Source organism: Pelophylax lessonae, assembly GCF_965119305.1.
Source record: "Pelophylax lessonae genome assembly, chromosome: 10".
Taxonomy (NCBI): domain Eukaryota; kingdom Metazoa; phylum Chordata; class Amphibia; order Anura; family Ranidae; genus Pelophylax; species Pelophylax lessonae.
The window spans coordinates 178,472,711-178,492,719 of NC_138777.1; the positions used below are offsets into that span (position 1 = coordinate 178,472,711).

The 20,009-nt window shown below is 41.4% G+C and overlaps 1 protein-coding gene across 1 annotated transcript; it reads left to right on the forward strand.

The window, feature by feature from the left end:
• Positions 1 to 592: 592 nt before the first annotated feature.
• LOC309565721 (phospholipase A2, minor isoenzyme-like) lies at positions 593 to 18,322 on the forward strand. The gene is made up of 4 exons (XM_082270701.1): positions 593 to 697; positions 8,886 to 9,045; positions 12,388 to 12,515; positions 17,997 to 18,322. Exons 1-4 carry the CDS (start codon positions 661 to 663, stop codon positions 18,116 to 18,118), a joined length of 447 nt encoding a protein of 148 aa, XP_082126827.1. The 5' UTR covers positions 593 to 660; the 3' UTR covers positions 18,119 to 18,322.
• Positions 18,323 to 20,009: the final 1,687 nt, after the last annotated feature.

A 20,009-nucleotide genomic window follows, 5' to 3' on the forward strand; every position in this document is an offset into this window, starting at 1 on the left:
ATGGGTGGAACCAAGAAACAGTGGTCGGAGGTGGGTAGGGGCGGAGACAAGGGGTGGCTTGAAAAGGGGGAGTTCTGGCACCTATTCTCTGAGACAAAAAGCCCTGACAATGACAGTCTAAAAAAGTTGTAGAAAAGGTATGTGCATTAGCATGTGTAAATTGTTGCAATGTATGTTTTTCAAAAGCTAGTTGTGTTCTGTTATAATAAAATATGTTTTACATACATGAACAAGGAATTGACATCTACTAGTTTTCCAGGGGGGAACTGAAATGAGTTTGCCATCTCCCTGAAATTCGTTTTTCCAGGTTGGGATATATGACTTTAACCCATACATACATGGCTCCATTATCATTACCGATGCTCTTGGTCACATTGATAGCACACATTGGGCCATGTATGGACTTCTTACAAACATCCTTCATTAAAATCTGCAGCTTATCACTGTTCTCTATTTTTCAAATACACTGGTGAGAACAATACCAAGGAAAAAAAGTGTTTCCTGGTGCCTTTGTGGTTATCTGCATAGCTGTTTGTGCCAGGTATAAGCTAATAAATCCATATCTGAGGACACGGAACACGTTATTCCACAGCTCGGTGCCAAGGACACTTATTGGTATAAGATGGACAGTTCCCATGCTATATTCCTCATTGTGCCAACATGAGACGCTGCGTCCTCCTGACTCTGCTCCTAGCAGGTAAGACTGATGAAAGAAGATTGGACTAAACACATATTTAAAATCAAAAATTTTATTGAAAAACAAATCATTTATGGGTAATACGAGTGTCTAGCATGCAAGTTGGCTAAATGTCAAATGGTATTTATTTTAAATTGGTTATACTGAAGAGAAGAGAACTTAAAGCAGCATTAAACCCACAGGAAAACATATGTATTGCAGCCTACCAATTCTTAGATGTGATGCCTGCGTTAGTTTTCTTTTTTAGGCTCTTTTTTTTTCCACCTGCTGATCCTGCCAATAAGTATGTTGTTTTTCAATAAAATAAGCTGTCCTGCAAATGTAGCAGTTAGGGGGTTGAGACAAACCATTTAACTCTTGACGGTGTTGCTTACCATAATCAGATTTTATGTAAAACCATTTATCCCAACAGGAAAAAAAAACTGTTTGCTGATGCCTGCGTTAGTTTTCTTTTTTAGGCTCTTTTTTTTCCACCTGCTGATCCTGCCAATAAGTATGTTGTTTTTCAATAAAATAAGCTGTCCTGCAAATGTAGCAGTTAGGGGGTTGAGACAAACCATTTAACTCTTGACGGTGTTGCTTACCATAATCAGATTTTATGTAAAACCATTTATCCCAACAGGAAAAAAAAACTGTTTGCTGTGACTGCTTTTAGTATTAGCTAGACTTTGGCTGCAATTTGTTATTTAAATCTGCTAGTCCATTTAAGGCCCCTTTCACACTATCTGTCCGTCGGACGGACTCCGTTTTTCTCATTTTTTTCTGAGCAGGAGAATGACAGCTGTTCTCTGCACTATGTGCAGAGAACAGCTGTCAGAGCCCCATACATCTCTATGGGGGAATCAGATAGGAACGGACCGTCGGTCCGTTCTAGTCTGATACCATCCGATCCGCTGGATGGATGGAAAATAGGGTTTCCATCCGTCCAGATTTGATGGATCGGATCGGATGTCAGCGGACATGTCTCCGCTGACATCCGATGCCCCATAGGAATGCATGGGGGGGACTGTTCAGATCCGCCAAAAAACTGACAAGCGGATCTGAACGGTCCGACTGTGTGAAAAAGCCCTAACACTACCCTTCCCCCAGACTGACAATGCTACTGTCCACAGGTGTCTCTATTGCTTCTTCATCCACAGTGTATGGAATAAAATGCAGGTGGTGTGCTACTTGCCAGATCACCAGGTGAAAACAGAGGGAAGGAAGCCTAAAAAAAAAAAAAAAAATGATTGCAGCTACCACGTCTAATAATTGGCAGGCTGCAATATATTACAGTTTTGGTTTGGGGTTAAATACTGCTTTAAGGCCCCTTTCACACTTGGAGTCTGTCGGCGGACTCAGTTTTTCTAAGCGGGGGATCGATCCACCGATCCCCGCTGAGCAGGCGGATGGCAGCTCTGTCTCCATGCTGTGTGCGGAGACGGAACTGACAGGTCCCGCTCTTCTCTATGGGGGAATCGGATGAGAACGGACCACCTGTCCCTTCCCATCCGATCCGCCAGACGGATGGAAAATAGGGTTTCCATCCGTCCGGATTTGACAGACAGGATCGGATCAGATGTCAGCGGACATGTCTCCGCTGACATCTGATGCCCCATAGAGATGCATGGGGCATCCGTTCAGATCCGCCTGAAACACTGAAAGGCTGATCTGAATGGTCTGCAAGTGTGAAAGGGGCCTAATTCACAAATGTATGGCATTTTTAATTACAATTGTAAGGAAAAGAGAGTTTTTTTTTAAAGTGGACCTTCACTCCAAAATGAAAGTGACGCTTTTACTCCTCCCCCCCCCCCCCCTGCACCTAACATTTTTAAGACAGGTACCCTCTCCCACTTCTCAATTCTTGCCCAGGCAAAAATGACTTTTGCTTCAGCCTGCAAATGCCCCCCTGCCACCTGAGATGTGTCACATTTCCCAGAAGGCTGCAGAATCAGTCCAACAGCTCTGCATTATCTCGTACATGCGCAGTCAGGAGCCAACTGTCGCTCCCAAATCCAAGATGGCAGTGCCAGAAACCCTGCAGTGGTGAGAGTTGGCTGTGGGAAGACAGCTCTGGACTGCAGACACTGGTAAGTACCTGATTTGTTTTATTGAATATTCGCACAAAATGTAAATCACTTTCAAAAAGAACAAAAAATCATCCCTAAGAAAAAGCTACCTGCTAGTGGCAGTTGTGGCAGAGTTATCCCTGGAGACTTGTTCAGAATAAAAAAGGGAGCCAATAGTGAAGTACTGTAAGGCTGATAATTTATTGCACAGTACGAAATATATTTACAAAAATGAAGATAAAAACGAGCAAGTTAAAATGCAAGGAAACTTCTGGGAACACCGTAATCCTCTGCTTGTCACCTCCATTGCAAATCCAAATAATATAGGGTTTATGCTTCCTTGTAGGATAATAAACACAGTAGAGCTACACAAATCACACCTTTATAACGTGGGTCTAACGGTGCATCCAGAATTGCTGGTCTACAGCCTGATATTACAAACTGCATATTACATAGTAGTTGAGTTTGAATAAAGACAATAGTCCATCCAGTTCAACCTGTGTAGGTGTGTGTGGCCGTATTCATTTCTCATACCCCTGAATGTTCTGATGCTTGAGATGTACGTCCAAGAGTCTTTTAAACGTAGCCATACTCCCCGCAGTTACTACCATTTGTGGCAGAGAATTCCATAGTCGTATAGCCCTTACTGTAAAGAACCCCCTGCATATACAAGGACTGTTTTAGGAATTTGGCCATCATCAATGTAGTGTTTGGAAGAATAGCTATGCATCTATAGAGTACAGCTGTTTCAGGCTTTTGGCCATCCTAGATGCAGTGCATTGCTTCTATAAAGTATGAAAAGAAATGTCTTTATAGAACAAGTAGTGTATGGGTAGTCCATCTGGCTCAACCAATAAAAAACAAAAAAAAAAATAGAGAAAACACAACCATACAATCCCATATCACAAAAAAATGTCACTAAACATAATGTCTATCTAGGTACATTTAGCTAATAGCATTTAGCAGCGCTGATGTGTCTCTTTAAGGGTCCATGTACATTGCAACTTGTAAACGGCCATTTAGGAGCAGTTGGGCGTTTTTTTCAGAAGCCCCTAAACCCTCCTCTATGTTATCTTATCTGTCCATGTACACAGGGTCGTTTACAATCATTTACAGGCAGTTGAGTTCAGTGTTGTTTTTTTGGAAAGCAATTATTTGCGTTCAGGATGTTCAGAACATGTGTTTACCGGCGTTTCAAACGCAAAAACGCGACCCAACGCGATCACCCGCGTTTAGCGCTCGCGTTTTTCCATTTTAAAGTGATTTTTTGACCTCTAGAAACGGTTCTGAGCGCAAATGCCCGCTAAACGCGGCTGCAAACGCGACACAACGGACGTTTTAAACGTCCTTTAAATTCCAGCGTTCAAGGGACTTTTTAAAACGTCCCGTGTACATGTAGCCTAACATGTCATCCCCATTTAGCTATAATGAGGTATAAACAAATAAGCAAAAAGCATTAGTAGACAGTTCTTATAGTCCATAACATTGGTGCTCATCCAGGTGTTTGAAATGCTATCACAACGGACAGGGTCTTCCTCCACCACACCATGTGTGCTCCCCTCTAAGGTAATGGGCACTCACCAAATGTTAATATACGCAATATTTTGCGCCCATCGGGACTCCCCTCCTCTGGGTATAGAACTGGCCACCATACCAGAAGTATTTATAGGAAAGGCAGAATTCTAATGCCATTCCCAAAAAAATCTTCTGGCTATGGGGGAGATCTGATCTTTGGCTAAGAGCCCAGTTTAAAGCCAGCAGAGCATCCTCGTGCTGTATGATTGTATAAAGGGACGGCACGTCCGCCGTTACTAGGAAAATGTCTGGTACATCAGGTAATATCATCCCTTTAAGTATACACAAAAAATCCTTAGTGTCTTTCAGATAGGCTTTTGTGCAGACTACACTTTCTTGTAAGAACCTATCAAGGTATTCACTGACCCTAGCTGTCACAGAACTTATACTGTTCACAATAGGCCTGGTGGGTGGATTTAACCACTTAAGCCCCGGAGGATTTGGCTGCTCAAAGACCAGGGCCTATTTTGTGATTCGGCACTGCATGACTTCAACGGACAATTGCACGGTTGTGCGACGCTGTACCCAAATTAAATTGACGTCCTTTTTTTCCCCACAAACAGAACTTTCTTTTGGTGGTATTTGATCACCTGTGCGATTTTTACTTTTTGTGCTATAAAAAAAAAAAGAGCGACAATTTTTAAAAAATAACAATATTTTTCATATTTTTTATATGAAATTCTCAAAAAAATGTAAAAATCTAAATTTTTTTAACATTTTAGGCCAATTTATTTTCTGCTACATATTTTTGGTAAAAAAAAAATCGCAATAATCGAATTTTGATTGGTTTGCGCAAAAGTTATTGCGTTTACTAACTACGGGAAAGTCATTTTTATTGTTTTGTTTTTTAACTAGTAATGGCGGCGATCTGCGATTTTTTTTGCGGGACTTCGACATTGCGGCGGACAGATCGGACCCCTGACTGACATTTTTGATACTTTTGGGGGTACCAGTGACATTACTACAGTAATCAGTGCTATAAATATGCACTGTTACTGTAAAAATGACACTGGCAGGGAAGGGATTAACTTTATTAGTGATCAAGGGGTTAAGTGTGTCCCTAGGGGCGTGATTCTAACTGTCAAGGGGCGTGGCTTGTGATGTAACCACAGAGACATACAATCCTACATAGCAGGATCGTATAGTCTCTGCAGTTACACCAGGGAGAATGACAGGCGGCTGTGTTTACATTAGCCGCCTGCCTTTCTCCCTCTCCAGCGGGAGATCGCGAGTGACCGGCGGACATCGGAGCCACCAGTCACTCGCGCAGGGATGTCAGGGAATGAGCGGGGGCGGGATCGCGCCCCCGGCAGCGCGCTTGCCCCCTAGAGGCTGGTAGGCAAGCGACGTACTGGTACGTCGCTTTGCCCTGGAGTGACAGACTGCCACAGTATATGTACTTGCTGCGGTCGGCAAGTGGTTAATTGATCCTTATGTACCTTTGGTAAAGTGTATATGGGGGGTTAAAATTCTTTTAACAAACCCAAATTCAATCAGATTATTCAGATCTTTTCTATACGCTCGAGTCGGATCCCTCTCAGGCAATCCATAAGTGGCGGTATCATTCAGCATATTAGACAATTATGTGTGGTAAAAGGATTTATCTAAAATCACTACACCCCCTTATGATTACTTCTTTTCGTTTCTCTAAGGCCTCAATGCCTTCTTGTATGTACCTTGGATTAGCATCTCTTCTAGGTTTCATTTTTTCAAGGTCCCTAATCACTAATTGCTTGAAGACTTCTACATGTTGGTTCGAAGATTGTGGAGGATTAAATAACGATTTGATCTTTAATCTGCTATCAACTCCAATTGTCTGTCTTTGATTTAAATTTGGATTCATATTTAAGCTTGGATTGGTATTTAGGAAATATCTTTTCATATTTATTTTTCATATATATTTCTGAATGTCCATATAGACATTGAACTTGTTCACTGGCTTTTTAATACCACACTTTAAACCTGCGTTTAAAACGTTTATTTCCTTTTCATTCAGGTCCACTCCTGCCAAATAATATATACCTTGTAGTCCATTTCCTTCCTTCTTTTGCTGGACCCTTTGTCCTGCACGACATCCCCTAAATGTTGTTCCAACTGGGGCCAATGTCCTTCCTGAGTTCTTTCCCAATGAGGATACTGCTCCTCGGTTGGTCCTCTTGGTGTCGGTTGAATTCCCCATGGTCTGCCTCTCTATGATCAGCCCCTTCTCCTTTGACCCCACCCCCTCCCGCCTCTCCCTAAAAAAGGACAGATTGGGGACTGATAGGAGTCCTCTATTCTCCTTAAGGGTTCATATCTATTGAATGTGTGCATCCTATCAGGATATTGATAGTATCCCCCATTATGTCTGTTTCTTCCATCAGGCTCCTGATTTTGAGAGTTTCTATAGTGAGGGTTGAGACTCCCATATACACAATCCTATACCCACAGTTGATCCAGAGGAAGGTGAAAAACACCAGCAAAGCATGATCCCATTTGCTCCAACAGCTGATCACCCGATGTAAACAGAAGCTTATTATGTGCTTTTTTTCTTCCCCTCATGCTGACAGAGGGAGGAGAAAAGAATAAAGCCGACACCGGCTTCTGTAAAAGGGATATTGGTCCCAACATTTGCCCAGCAGTGCCACCTACCAGTGCCCATCAGCACTGCTAATCACTGCTCACCAGTGCCACCTATTAGTTCCCATCAGTGCCTCATCATCAGTGCCACCTATCAGTGCCCTTCGGTGTTGTCTATCAGTGCCCATCAATGCCAGTTATAAGGGCAACCTCATCAGTGCCTTCTGATCAGTGCCACCTCATCAGTGCCCATTAGTGCCACCTATCAGTTCCTTTTACTGCCCATCAGTGCAGCCTCACTGGCACACATCAATGAAGGAGAAAAATTACCAGTTTGCAAAATTTTATAATAAACTATGAAAAGTGTTTTGTTTTTTTTCCAAATTTTCTGTATTTTTTTTGTTTGTTTAGAAAAAAAATAAAAACCCAGTGGTGATTAAATACCACTGAAAAAAGGTCTATTTGTGTGGAAAAAAATGATAAAAATTTCATATGGGTACAGTGTTGCATGACTGTGCAATTGTCATTCAAAGTATGACTGTGCTGAAAACTGAAAATTGGGCTATGCAGAAAGGGGGTAAAAGTGCCTGGTTAATCAGGGACTTTTTGTTAACAAGTTCCTGAGTAAACATCAGTAAATTATGACACCCGTGTGCAAGGGTCCCTAAAGATGCACTTACATGGCGCCCTCCACCGTGTGTACTAAGCGTCTATAGATTATGGGTTGGTAACAAGAAAGTATATTCAGATAAAGTAGGATGAAATGGGTCAAATCAAACAAAAGTTATATTCTTCCTCTCCCCCCCAAAACAGGACCAGTTTTGAAGCACAGCAGAGCTGTGTTAATGCAGAAAGCATCTTCTGGGCTGTAAATCAATCGTTCTAAATGCAAAGCTGGCCCTGGGGCACTTCAGATCTGTGATGGAAATGAGACATGTCTTAAGATGACACAACTGTGTTTTGCAATAAATACTTAAAGCGGAACTAAAATCATTGTTTTAACTGTTTCCCAAACCAGTAGTAATCAAGACATGTGTGAATTATAACTGTAACAGTTGCTTTCGCTCCCATTGGAACTGTCAAGCCATCAAATTAATGGTTTCATCACTGATCACGTGCAGTACCACGGCAACTGCAGATCAAAGATGGCAGCTTCATTGGCTGTAAAGGATAGGATGGTTTAGATCTCCTTTAAGTGTTATCAGGATACACATGGGATCCCCTATCTCTCTATAGAGCTATACAGAACTGGTTCACAGAGGCTGTAAAGGGAAATTAAATTTGAACATTCCCTGGCATAGTGGAGATCCAGGGCAGTGTAAATTGGGTCTGCATTGCACTGGCTTTGGGGTAAAATAGATAAAGGAAGGGGGCAGGGGAACCCATCAGGGCTGTCTTTAACACAGGGCAAAATGGGCAGCTGCCCTGGGCCCAGTCATTGTTGTGGAGCCTAAAGCAGCCGCCTGTTCAGCCCATGCTGCCTGCAAATATTTGATAAGTGGATTCAGGGGGGGCCAAGAAAATGTTTGCCCAGGGTCCAATCAATAATAAAAATGGCCCTGGAACCCAGACAGGGCTTTTAATACAAAGTTACACCTATACTTTGCTGAAGACTATTTCCTACTTTCATTTTATCTAACAAGCACTCTGATGCAAATTTTCTCTGCCTGAATTACTTGCTGTTTCCCATGACTTTGAATCTGGCACCTCCTGCCATATTCACGATAAATACAGGAAAATAAATAGTCACTAACAAGACTGAGATCAGGTAGTAATTAAGTAATTAAGGTGATTAGGGTAGTCAACTACAGGGAACAAGGACACTGTAGATATAAGTGGATTGTGATTCACCACACCACATTACTTTCCACTCAAAGGCTCAAATATTTGAGAGCACCTTATATCATTTGTTTGGGCTCACCTTCTAATATTAATTATTTTATTACCTAAATTTCCTGTTCTGTATCTGCAGTGTACCACCCACATTTCTGTTTACTTTTTCACAGTGACAACGGTCTCTGGCAGACCTCAGTCCAGGAATCTGCTTCAGTTCCGAAAAATTATCAAATGCACAATACCAAATAGTAAGCCACTGAATGAGTACAACGGATATGGTTGCTATTGTGGGCTTGGGGGCTCTGGCACCCCTATGGATGATTTGGATAGGTAAGTTTATTAATTCTATCTAAGCTATCTTTGCACATTTATTCTTTCTATCTAACATGGAAAGTCCTGGTTTGGCAGTCTGTAATATGTAAGGCCCTCTCGTCAACATGAAATCCTCATACGTACTTGTTTAAATTACTGTGTAAGTTCCATGTTTGGAACATTCAAATGCATTGGCCAGACCATTTAAAACAAACAGGGCTGCCCTAACACAGTGTCCTATAATGCATGATAACATGCAGCATTAGCGCTGGTGCGTTAATTAAGTTAGTCATTTACTTATAGCCCCAGTTTATAGAAATTGCAACTGTAAATAGTCTAAGTCCCATTCCAGTTAATTATTGCAACGGCATTGTAACACTTATAAACTGTACTAACAGAATAAAAGCTGAAATCTGAATGGATAAGACACAGGGTTACAGTCACAAATCAGATTCCCCTTTTTATTTCAGCACATCTTTTGAAAAAAAAATGGGTTTAAGTATTTTCAATAAAAAAAACACAGATAATTCTCCTTTTAGACACTTTGATCTAGCGTCCAGCATGCTTACATGTCACGGATATCCTTGTTCTCCAAAAATAATCCATACACTTCCACTACCTATTGCCTCTGTAATCTATTTTTCATTAAATTGTTTCTTACTCGGGCGGGAGGTCGCATCGCCCAGCACGGGCACAGCTTGTTCCCTTTACGGGGTGCCTGTGTGCCGGCGGCGACAGCCCCACCTCCTCTCATCCAGGTTACTCGCGGCTTGCTCTTGCAACCGCCTGTATGTACAGTTGGGTTTTGTATTTATGGTTCCTGTAACACCATGTTATTCTGCACATTGCTGTATTTATTCTTCTGTTCATTGTTCTTCTGACGCTTCTCTTCACCTGTAAACCTTAATAAAACGTTTGAACAAGAAAAATTGTTTCTTACTGTGTTTTTCAGACTTCTTGTAACTTCCTTCCTGAGCTCTTGAAACTCTTCTCCCCACTTGTGTTTGTTTAAAAGGAGCAGAGCATGTTATTTGTGGTCATGTACACTGCTCTGTACGGACTACACATCCCATAGTCCATAGTACCTAGTCCAACTTGGGAAAGAACAATAGAGGGTTGCCACCTCATCCCTTTAATTCAAGACACATATTATTTACACAGGTTCTGTGGCTGATTAAGGTGGTAATTAAACTCACTTAGTGCCTTATGTGCATTATATTAGCCTCAGAACCTGTGTAATAATATGTGTCCTGGTTTAAAGGGAAGATGAGGCAACCCTAGGGTGGCTACATTCCTACATACAGAAAAACCATGGAGAAGGAACGCAGCCACCCTCTAACAGGAAGGAATTTGGAAATTTGAAGGAGGCTGCGAACAGTAGAAGTTACCTGCTTCGATGAATGCATCCTTAACCACTTCTGGGCCGGAAGATTTTCCCCCTTATTGACCAGGCAATTTTTTTGCAATTCTGCACTGTGTTACTTAAACTGACAATTGCGCGGTCATGCGTCACTGTACCCAAATAAAATGGATGTCCTTTTTTTCCTACAAATAGAGCTTTCTTTTGGTGGTATTTGATCACCTGTGCGATTTTTATTTTTTTGCGCTATAAACAAAAAAAAAAAAGGCGACAATTCTGAAAAAAAAAAAAATAATAATATTTTTCAGTTTCTGCTATATAACATTCCCAGAAAAAAAAATGTAAAAATCAAATTTTTCATAATTTTAGGCCAATTTGTATTCTTCTACATATTTTTGGTAAAAAATCTCAATAAGCGTATTTTGATTGTTTTGCACAAAAGTTATCGCGTCTACAAACTAGGGGACATATTTATGTAATTTTTATTTATTTATTTATTTTTTTACTAGGAATGTCGGCAATCCGTGATTTTAAGGCTCCATGTACACGGGACGCTGGAAATGGCCGTTTAGGAGCAGTTGGGCGTTTTTTTCAGAAGCCCCTGAACCCATCTACATTTTATCTTATCTGTCCATGTACACCAGGTCGTTTACAGTCATTTGCAGGCAGTTTCGTTCAGGGACTGTTTTTAGAACGCAATTATTTGCGTTCGAACGTGTGTTTCCCGGCGTTTCAAACGCACAAACGCGTCCGAACGCGTCTGAACGCGTCCAAACGCGTCTGAACGCGATGACCCGCGTTTAGCGTTCGCGTTCTTCCATTTTAAAGGGGAATAATTTTTTTGACCTCTAGGAACGCTTCTAAACGCAAACGCCCGCAAACGCCCGCTAAACGCGGGTACAAACGCGACCGAACGGACGTTTCAAACGTCCTAAAAATTCCAGCATTCAAAGGGACTTTTAACAACGTCCCGTGTACATGGAGCCTTAGTGGGACTGCGACATTGCGGCGGACAGATCGGACCCATAACTGACATTTTTTACACTTTTGGGGGGACCAGTAACATTACTACAGTAATCAGTGCTAAAAATATGCAGTTACTGTAATAATGACACTAGCAGGGAAGGGGGTTAACCCAGGGGTGATCAAAGGGTTAAGTGTGAGCCTAGGTGATGTTTTCTATCTGTGGGGAGATGGGCTTGTGAAATCAACACAGGGACCTGTGTTCATAAATAGGAGGAACACAGGAGCTCTGTATTGATGCCTGTGAGAACAACAGTCTGCTGTGTTTACAACAGCAGACCGCCATTCTCTCTTCATGGGGAGCCCGCGGCAATTGCGGCCGCCTACCCCGTGGATTGGCTTCCCCACTGGCAAGAGGGCGCAATTGCGTGCCCCCAGGATCGCTTCCGCTAATCGCCGTACCTATATAACTGCAGGGGCTGGTCGGCAAGTAGTTAAAGAGGAAGTAAACTTCCATCTTTAAGTTTTTCCTATAGGTAAGCCTATGTTAAGGCTTACCTATAAGTAGTGTAAATATCTCCTAAACATGCACCATTTAAGAGATGTTTACTGAGTTAGCAGCCAGCTACGTCACTGGCATATGTGCTCTGAAGGAACCGCCACCTGTGCCGTTTCTTCAGAAGAATGTGCCGTGACTAGGGGTTCCCGCGCGCAGGTGCGGGAGTGACGTCAGTGCGGCTTCGGCCAGTTACGGAGCCAGAGCCGCGAACCCGGAAGGAAGATGTAGAGATGGACGCTGCCTTCAGCGATCGCATCGCTGGAACACTTCGTTTTCAGGTAAGTTTAACATAATGTGCTAGTATGCAATGCATCCTGGCACATTATGCATTTGCCTTGCAGGTAAGAAAAAAAAAAAGTGCAGCGGTTTACAACTGCTTTCAACAGACTTTTTTTAAAACCAGAGTGTAATGTTACTTTAAAACTCTTGATGTACGTTCCTATGAAAATCTGATAACTGTCTCTTCTTTTGTGTGCAGGTGCTGCCAGATTCACGATAACTGCTATAGTGAATGTAAATCCATCGCAAACTGTACCCCCATATTTGATAGTCCTTACACAGAGTTCTATGCATACCGTTGTGAAAATAACATTGTGACCTGCACAAGTAAGCTTTACAACAATTTTTTGCAATCTCCTCTTCACACAATTAAAAACATGCTTTAGGAGACCCTATGGCCAGAACTCTTGGGAAATAAAAAAAAAAAAAAACTAAGCTTGCAGTGCCCCCCCCCCCCTAAACTGCAAGGGTTAATTGCTCACCTGTGTCTAGAGTAATAATAAAGAGTTTTACTTGCCTTACCCTTCGCTCCCACAGGCTCCTCCTATCTGGGTAACCGGTCCCCTGAAGCCATTTCATTTTTTGAGCCCCATCTGTCAGTCAATCTCTGGTGTCATCATGTACAATGCAGGCCAGTCCTGCATTGTAAGTGAGGACACAGAGGGCCTGCCCACAACCCAGAGCATCAGAAAAAAGGGGAGTAAGGGATAAGGTAAGTTAAACTTCTTTTCAATATTCCCCTGGACAGAAATGAGCTGAACTTAGGGCTCCCCCTACACTGTAAGGGGAGGTTTTATTTTTTTTCTTTTTAAGAGTTCAGCTTTATGCCTTGTAACAGTAGTTTCTTAACCACTTTACCACCGGAGGATTTTCCTGCTTTACGTCCAGGCCACTTTTTGCAACTCGGCACTGCGTGACTTTAACTGACAATTGTGCGGTCATGCAATGCTGTACCCAAACTAAATTTACGTCCTTTTTTTTCCCACAAACAGAGCTTTCTTTCGGTGGTATTTGATGACCTCTGCGCTTTTTATTTTTTTGCAATATTAATAAAAAAAGAGCGAAAATTTTGAGAAAAAATGACATTTTCAACTTTGTCTTTTAAAAAATATCCAATATACTCAATTTATGTAATATATTTTGGCCAAAATGTATTTAGCTACATGTCATGGTGTAAATACTAGAATTTATGCAGCTTTAATTTCTGACTGCCTATCTCAATTCATGAAGTGCTAAAATGGCAGGGCAGTACAAACCCCCCCCCCCCCCCCAAATTACCACTTTTTGGAAAGTAGACATCCTAAGGAATGTGCTGAGAGGCATGTTGAGCTCATTGATATTTCATTTTTTTGTCACAGGTGTGAAAAATATTTTTTTTTTTTACTCAAAGTTGTACATTTTTCATTGCATTTTCTCACTACCTATAATTAGTATTAGAATATATTATATTTTGCCACAGGTTTTGGGAATATTACAGTTTTCTTTTTAATTTTTTTTAACACAAAGTTGTCACTAAAAGATAAATTTCTCACACATGCCATGGGTATATATGGAATGACACCCCAAAATACATTCTGCTGCTTCTCCTGAGTATGGGGATACCATATGTGTGAGACTTTTTGGGAGCCTAGCTGTGTACAGGACCCCGAAATTCAATCACCGCTTTCAGGTTTTCTAATGGTGTAAATTGTGCATTTCACCTCCGCACTACCAAATGACCCCACGCATGGTGAGTCCATGGAATATTTTATATTTTGCCACAAGTTCCAGGAAATATATTATTTTTTTTTGTTCTTTTACACAAAGTTGTCACTAAATGATACATTTCTCACATATGCCATGGGTATATGTGAAATGACACCCCAAAATACATTCTGCTGCTTCTCCTGAGTACAGGGATACCCCATGTGTGAGACTTTTTTGTAGTCTAGCCGAGTACAGGACCCCGAAAATCAATCACCATTTTCAGGCTGTCCAAGGGCGTAAATTGTTGATTTCACTCCTGACTACCTATCACAGTTTCGGAAGCCATAAAATACCAAGACAGCACAACCCCCCCCCCCCCCCCCCCAAATGACCCCTTTTCGGAAAGTAGACACCCTAAGCTATTTGCAGAGAGGCATTCTGAGTGTTTTGCAGATCTCACATTTTTTTTGTCACAAAGTTTTAAAAATGGAAAAAAATGCATTTTCCTGTTTTTTCTTCATTTTCCAAAAAAAATTAGAGCTGCAAAATACTCACCATGCTTCTCAGCAAATATCTTGGAGTGTCTACTTTGCAAAATGGGGTCATTTGGGGGGGGGGGGGGGGGTTTGTGCCATCTTGGCATTTCATGGCCTTCAAAAGTGTGATAGGTAGTAAGGAGTGAGATCAACAATTTACGCCCTTAGAAAGCCTGAAGGTGGGGAATGGTTTTCGGGGTCCTGTACGCAGCTAGACTGCCAAAAAGTCTCACACATGGGGTATCCCTGTACTCAGGAAAAGCAGCAGAATGTATTTTGGGGTGTCATTTCACATATACCCATGGAATGTGTGAGCAATATATCATTTAGTGACAACTTTGTGTAAAAAAAACAAACAAAAAAAAAAATAAATAATAATTTATTGACCAATATAACCGCAATTTATTCTTTTTTGGAATGCCCGTGTTAAAGGATAGGCCCAGAAAGATTCCAGGCGAATGGTCTGGCAAGGGGTGAATTTGGGTTGGCGGCGATGAATTGTTGTGCGTATAAATTTGATTGATCCACAATAGATCTGAAAAGATCTTCAGTGAAAAACAGCTCAAAAAAGTTAATGGGATTAAAACCAGCTGTTTCCACTCGAATTCTGGGTTGGGCAGTGAATGGGGGAAGTACTAGCGCTGTGGAATCTGTGGGCTGCCAATTAGGATATGCCAGTGCTTCAGGGAGGGCACTATGGGCTCTACGGACATGGTCAGTATACTTTAAGCCTCTTCACTACTGTACCAACGTTTGGTCATTTTAGTAACTAAATTTACCGGTACAGTAGTGTGACTAACAGGTAAAAAAGCACCTGGTTGTCAAGGACTATTTGGTCGCTACAAACAAAACTGCTAGTGCTAGCAGAGATCAGGCCTGACTCTGCTAATGCAGCGGTTTTGTGTGATTTGTGTTTTTTGGAAGTGACAGTAATCTATTGATTACTGCACTTGCCTGGGTAGGGTGGGCTGGGCGGAGGGGCTAAACGCAGGTGCTGGCAGGAATCGGTGCTGATTGTGCAAACACTGCGTTTTGGGAGCGTTTTGGGTTTGCTATAGGCCACCCAACCAAAGGGAGGAGGTAGATCTGGAATTTATATCACTATTGGGTAAAGTGGCAAAACTGGGATCAGTCATCATATTGGGGGACTTCAATTATCCCGACATTGACGGGGAAGAGGGGACTACACACTCACAGAAGGCCCGTCTATTCACGGAAACCTTCTAGGACAACTACATGTCACAGTTGGTGGATTCTCCTACTAGAGAAAATGCAGTCCTGGATCTATTGATCACTAATGACCCAGACCTAATCTCGGAGGTAGGAGTCCAGGACAACCTGGGCTCTAGCGATCACAGGATGATCGCATTTAGCGTAAATAACAATATAACAAGACAAGTGGGGAACATAAGAACCCCAAACTTCAGAAGGGCAAACTTTCCAAAATTGTGCTCATTGATGGAAAGGGTAAACTGGGACCAAATCCTGGGATCACTGACCACTTTGATAACGCCCAAAGTAGGCGGGCGAAATGCGTCGACGCACTTCCGAGCAGCGGAGCATCACGACGTCATTTCCTGAAACCACCGTGGAACGCATGCCGGCAGCGTACGCGGAAGTGGAGTGACTTACAGTGATTGTAAACCAATGCTGATTACAACTTCATGTTTGTGAGTACCATTCTTTTACTTATTACAATAAAACACCTACGGCTTCACCATGTTTGGCTTCTTCCCCTTCTTTTAAACATACCGTTGGGGAGAAATTGGAGAGGAGTCATTAGAAAGCTATTCATAAGAGGCTGTGTTGGATCCATCCATCCGTCCAGGGGATACTGTGTCTGCTTAAGGCTTGTGTTTATCCTTGATTTGGTGAGTGCATCCCCATAGGGGTTTTTTCTTCCTGAGAGCACCTGGGTACCTATGTGGATTACCTGAGCACCTTTCCAGCACTTTAGTTCCTCTGAAGGGAACCCTTTTTTTTTGGACTGCACCTTAATATATTTTCTGCACCTTGCATATGGTTGCACAATGGACACATGATTGCACTTTTTTCATGCACTTTAATATGTATAAATTTTGTATTTATTGATCACAATATGCACTTTATTTTGTATGTACCTCAATATTTTGATCACAGTATACACTGATGTATTTATTTATATATACCTGTTAGCGCTGCCTTTTGATTGATTTTTGATTACAGAGGCAGACAAAGACTGAAACTGCTCGGTCCTCCTCTATAATATAAGAAACAGTTCTGGTTTCCATAGGCGTAAACTGCACCATTTTTAAAAATAGAAAGCATTTGATCACATGGATCTTGTTGTGATCAGATGCTTTTAGGAGCAGAGGAGGGATCTGGGTTCTTATTGATCCCAGACCTCCTCATAAAGAGTACCTGTCACATGCCTATTGCTGTCACAAGGATGTTCACATTCCTCGGGACAGCAATAAAAGTGATTTTATAAAAAATTAAAACGACAGTGCAAAAATAAATTAATTAATTTTTATATTTTTTTTAAACCCCCCCGCACGCGTCAGTCACACACGCACACAACGATCTTCCCACAAATGTGAGGCATCACTGCGGATGTTAGATCATGGGCAGTAATTCTAACACCAGAACTCCTGTGTAATTGTAAGTGGTAACCTGTAAAGGATTTCAAAGTGTTGCCTATGTATAGTAAAATGTAAGCCATTTGCAGGCAGGTGCAGTTTTCAAACGTGGGATGATTAGTACTTATTTACTTGGTGTAACTTCTTTTATATTTTGCCAAAAAACTAGGTTATGTATTGTGTTTTTTTTATTAAAACAAATTCAACAAATTGTATTTTTTCAAACTGAGTTTTAAAAACTGCTGCACAAATATGATGTGCCATAAAAAAATGCAAAAAGGGCCTCCCCTTTAAAAAAAATTAATTTTTGTTTGGGAGTTCTAAGAAATGTTCTAGCAAAAAAGAAGAAAACATTAAAGGTTTAAGTTACCAAAAAAAAGTCAATTTTGTTTTTAAAAGCCCCAGACATACCTAAAAAACCTAAAAAAAAAAAAAAAAACACATCAACCCTTTACATTTTTTTTTTTTATCAGGAAAAGTAGATTGTCATGAGGTACAAATAGATTGGGACCCCGATTTAGTCCCTTGGACAAGTAGTTTTTTAAACAATTTCCACACCCCTGCTCTAGAGGTTGCTTGGAGCTGTGATTGATTGACCAACGCCATTTGGCAGAGTCAGAGGCATGACACCAATGATCTTCTCGTCTGTCTGTAAGGGTTGTATTCTGACCACCGATGTAAGGGACATTTTTTTTTGGACTTCAGACCCCCAATAATTTACTTCAGGAACTTACTTAATTACTTCAGGTTCCTGAAGATCTGAAATTTATTTCAAGGGTTCCTCTGCACTAAAATGTTGAGAAAGGGCATGCAATAGGCATTAGGCAATTTATACAAGCCTGTTAAAAGCAACCTCAAATCTAGTGCAAGGCTACACATGGTTAGCAACCCTTCAGTTGGGAGCCCCTTACTATAATACAGATGAAGAAGTAAGCATGGTTTTACCTTGTGTTTTTCCTCTCATGCAGATGATAACAATCCATGTGAGATGCACATCTGCGAGTGTGACAGGAAAGCTGCCCTCTGTTTCTCCAAAGCAACTTATAACGAGAGCTACAAGAACCTGGACAAGAAAAAATACTGCGAGTGATCGGAGGAAGGCACCGAGCAGTCAAATGTGTATTTATTGCATTCATTACACTGCGTATGTTATGTTTGGAACCGCCTATTTCTTTAAATTACAATGTACTGCATTGTCAGTATATCTCTTCTGCTTTTAAGCAACCAACATTACACTTACTTCTACCAATAAAAAGCAAACGTCAAATTCTTAAGCAGACAGACTTAATATGTCATAATTTTATTAGTTATATTAACAGTACATATTAATACTCCTAAGTTTGTGAAATTAGACAGAAGGACGTTATTTAGCATAAAACAAGGACACTTCTCCATCACACCCCTAGTTGTACAGACCATGAAGAATTATTACGCAGAAAATTATTAGTTAAAGCATAACTTGCGGTTCTAGAGTAATAGTATAATATGGCTCTTACTGTGCTAACTGCCACATAAATAGAAAGCTGCCAGAACATCAACCAACATATAGTTGTCACAATGATAATACAAATAAAAGTACAGCACTAAACAATAACTGATACAATCCAATGATCGTGTATCCAAGCATAAGAAAATAAAAGGAAATACATAAGAAACTTAATAATGAGTCCCAAGTGTTGAAAGGTAAAGCATAAACGTGGAATCATCCGACCTTGCACAGGTGAACAAACCAGGTAAGGATCCCCACACCAACAAAGTGAATAATAAAATCTGCTCACCAGAGGATGTGGACCCAAGTACCCTATAGCAAATGGGTCAGCAAAGCTTGATATGATCCATGGATTTCAAAATCTGTGGTTATCCCAAAAGGTGGTATTCAAAAATAGCAGTAAATCCCTGGAAGCAGATGGCTAGGTCTCCCAATGTATTAGCCATATGTAAAGGTAGATAACACAGACATAGTGTAATACCGCTTTACAAATATTTTATTAAAAAGGATTAAAGCAACTTACAAGCATTCATGTAAGATCAGCATAAAAATGACATGAGGATAGGAATGATGGCAGGTGGCAGATAACGTGGCCCTGGCGTGTTTTGTCATATGTGACTTCTTCAAAGGTTATTGAGTAGCCATCCACTGTAGTAGGTCTAAGAAAAACAAATAATAGAAACTTTTTTTTTTTTTTATAAATTCTTTTTATTGAAAAACATTTTTTAAGTACAAAACAAAGCCTGTGGGGCATACCCCGGCTTACACAACCACAACCAATAATAACTAACACTACTACCGACAAAAAACAAGTTGAGGGTCACAACTGTAACCACCCAAAATCATACTGCTCAATGCCCAACAAACTGATAATATAAACAACAGAGCACACATTATACATCGTCAGGAGACTACATTCCCTCCCCCTCCATTTTCCGCTGCACAATCCCACCAGGCCCGACAACTGGGATCAATGCCAGGAGAATTACCCACCCGGGCTCTAATCAATCAGCGCTGCCCATCAGAGGGCTATCTACCATGCAAACACCAGTCACAGAGTTTTGATCATCCACCGTCAGTGTAGACGCTATCCATACCTGCCAGACCTTTTCATATTTTTTGGGGCAACCCCTGGAAATGTAGGTCGCCTTGTACAATGGCACCACAGTGTTAACTAGTCCCTTCCAGAAACTAAGGGTCGGGGGGAGGGACTGAAATGGAGGTCAAGCTCGAAATGAACCGAGACACCTCCAGCCAGTAAGAAGCGATCAGAGGTCACTCCCAAAAAATGTGGGAGAAACCCGCAGAATCGCAAGTGCATCTCCAACAGGAAGCCGAGACACTAGGATAAATATGATGCAGCCACCGTGGAGTATAATAGATCCTATGCAATATTTTAAATTGAATCAAGACATCCCTGGTAGCTACAGATGGCTGAAACGGAAGGTCCCACATGTCCTCCCAGTCCTCATCATCCAATCCCTCCTCCTCC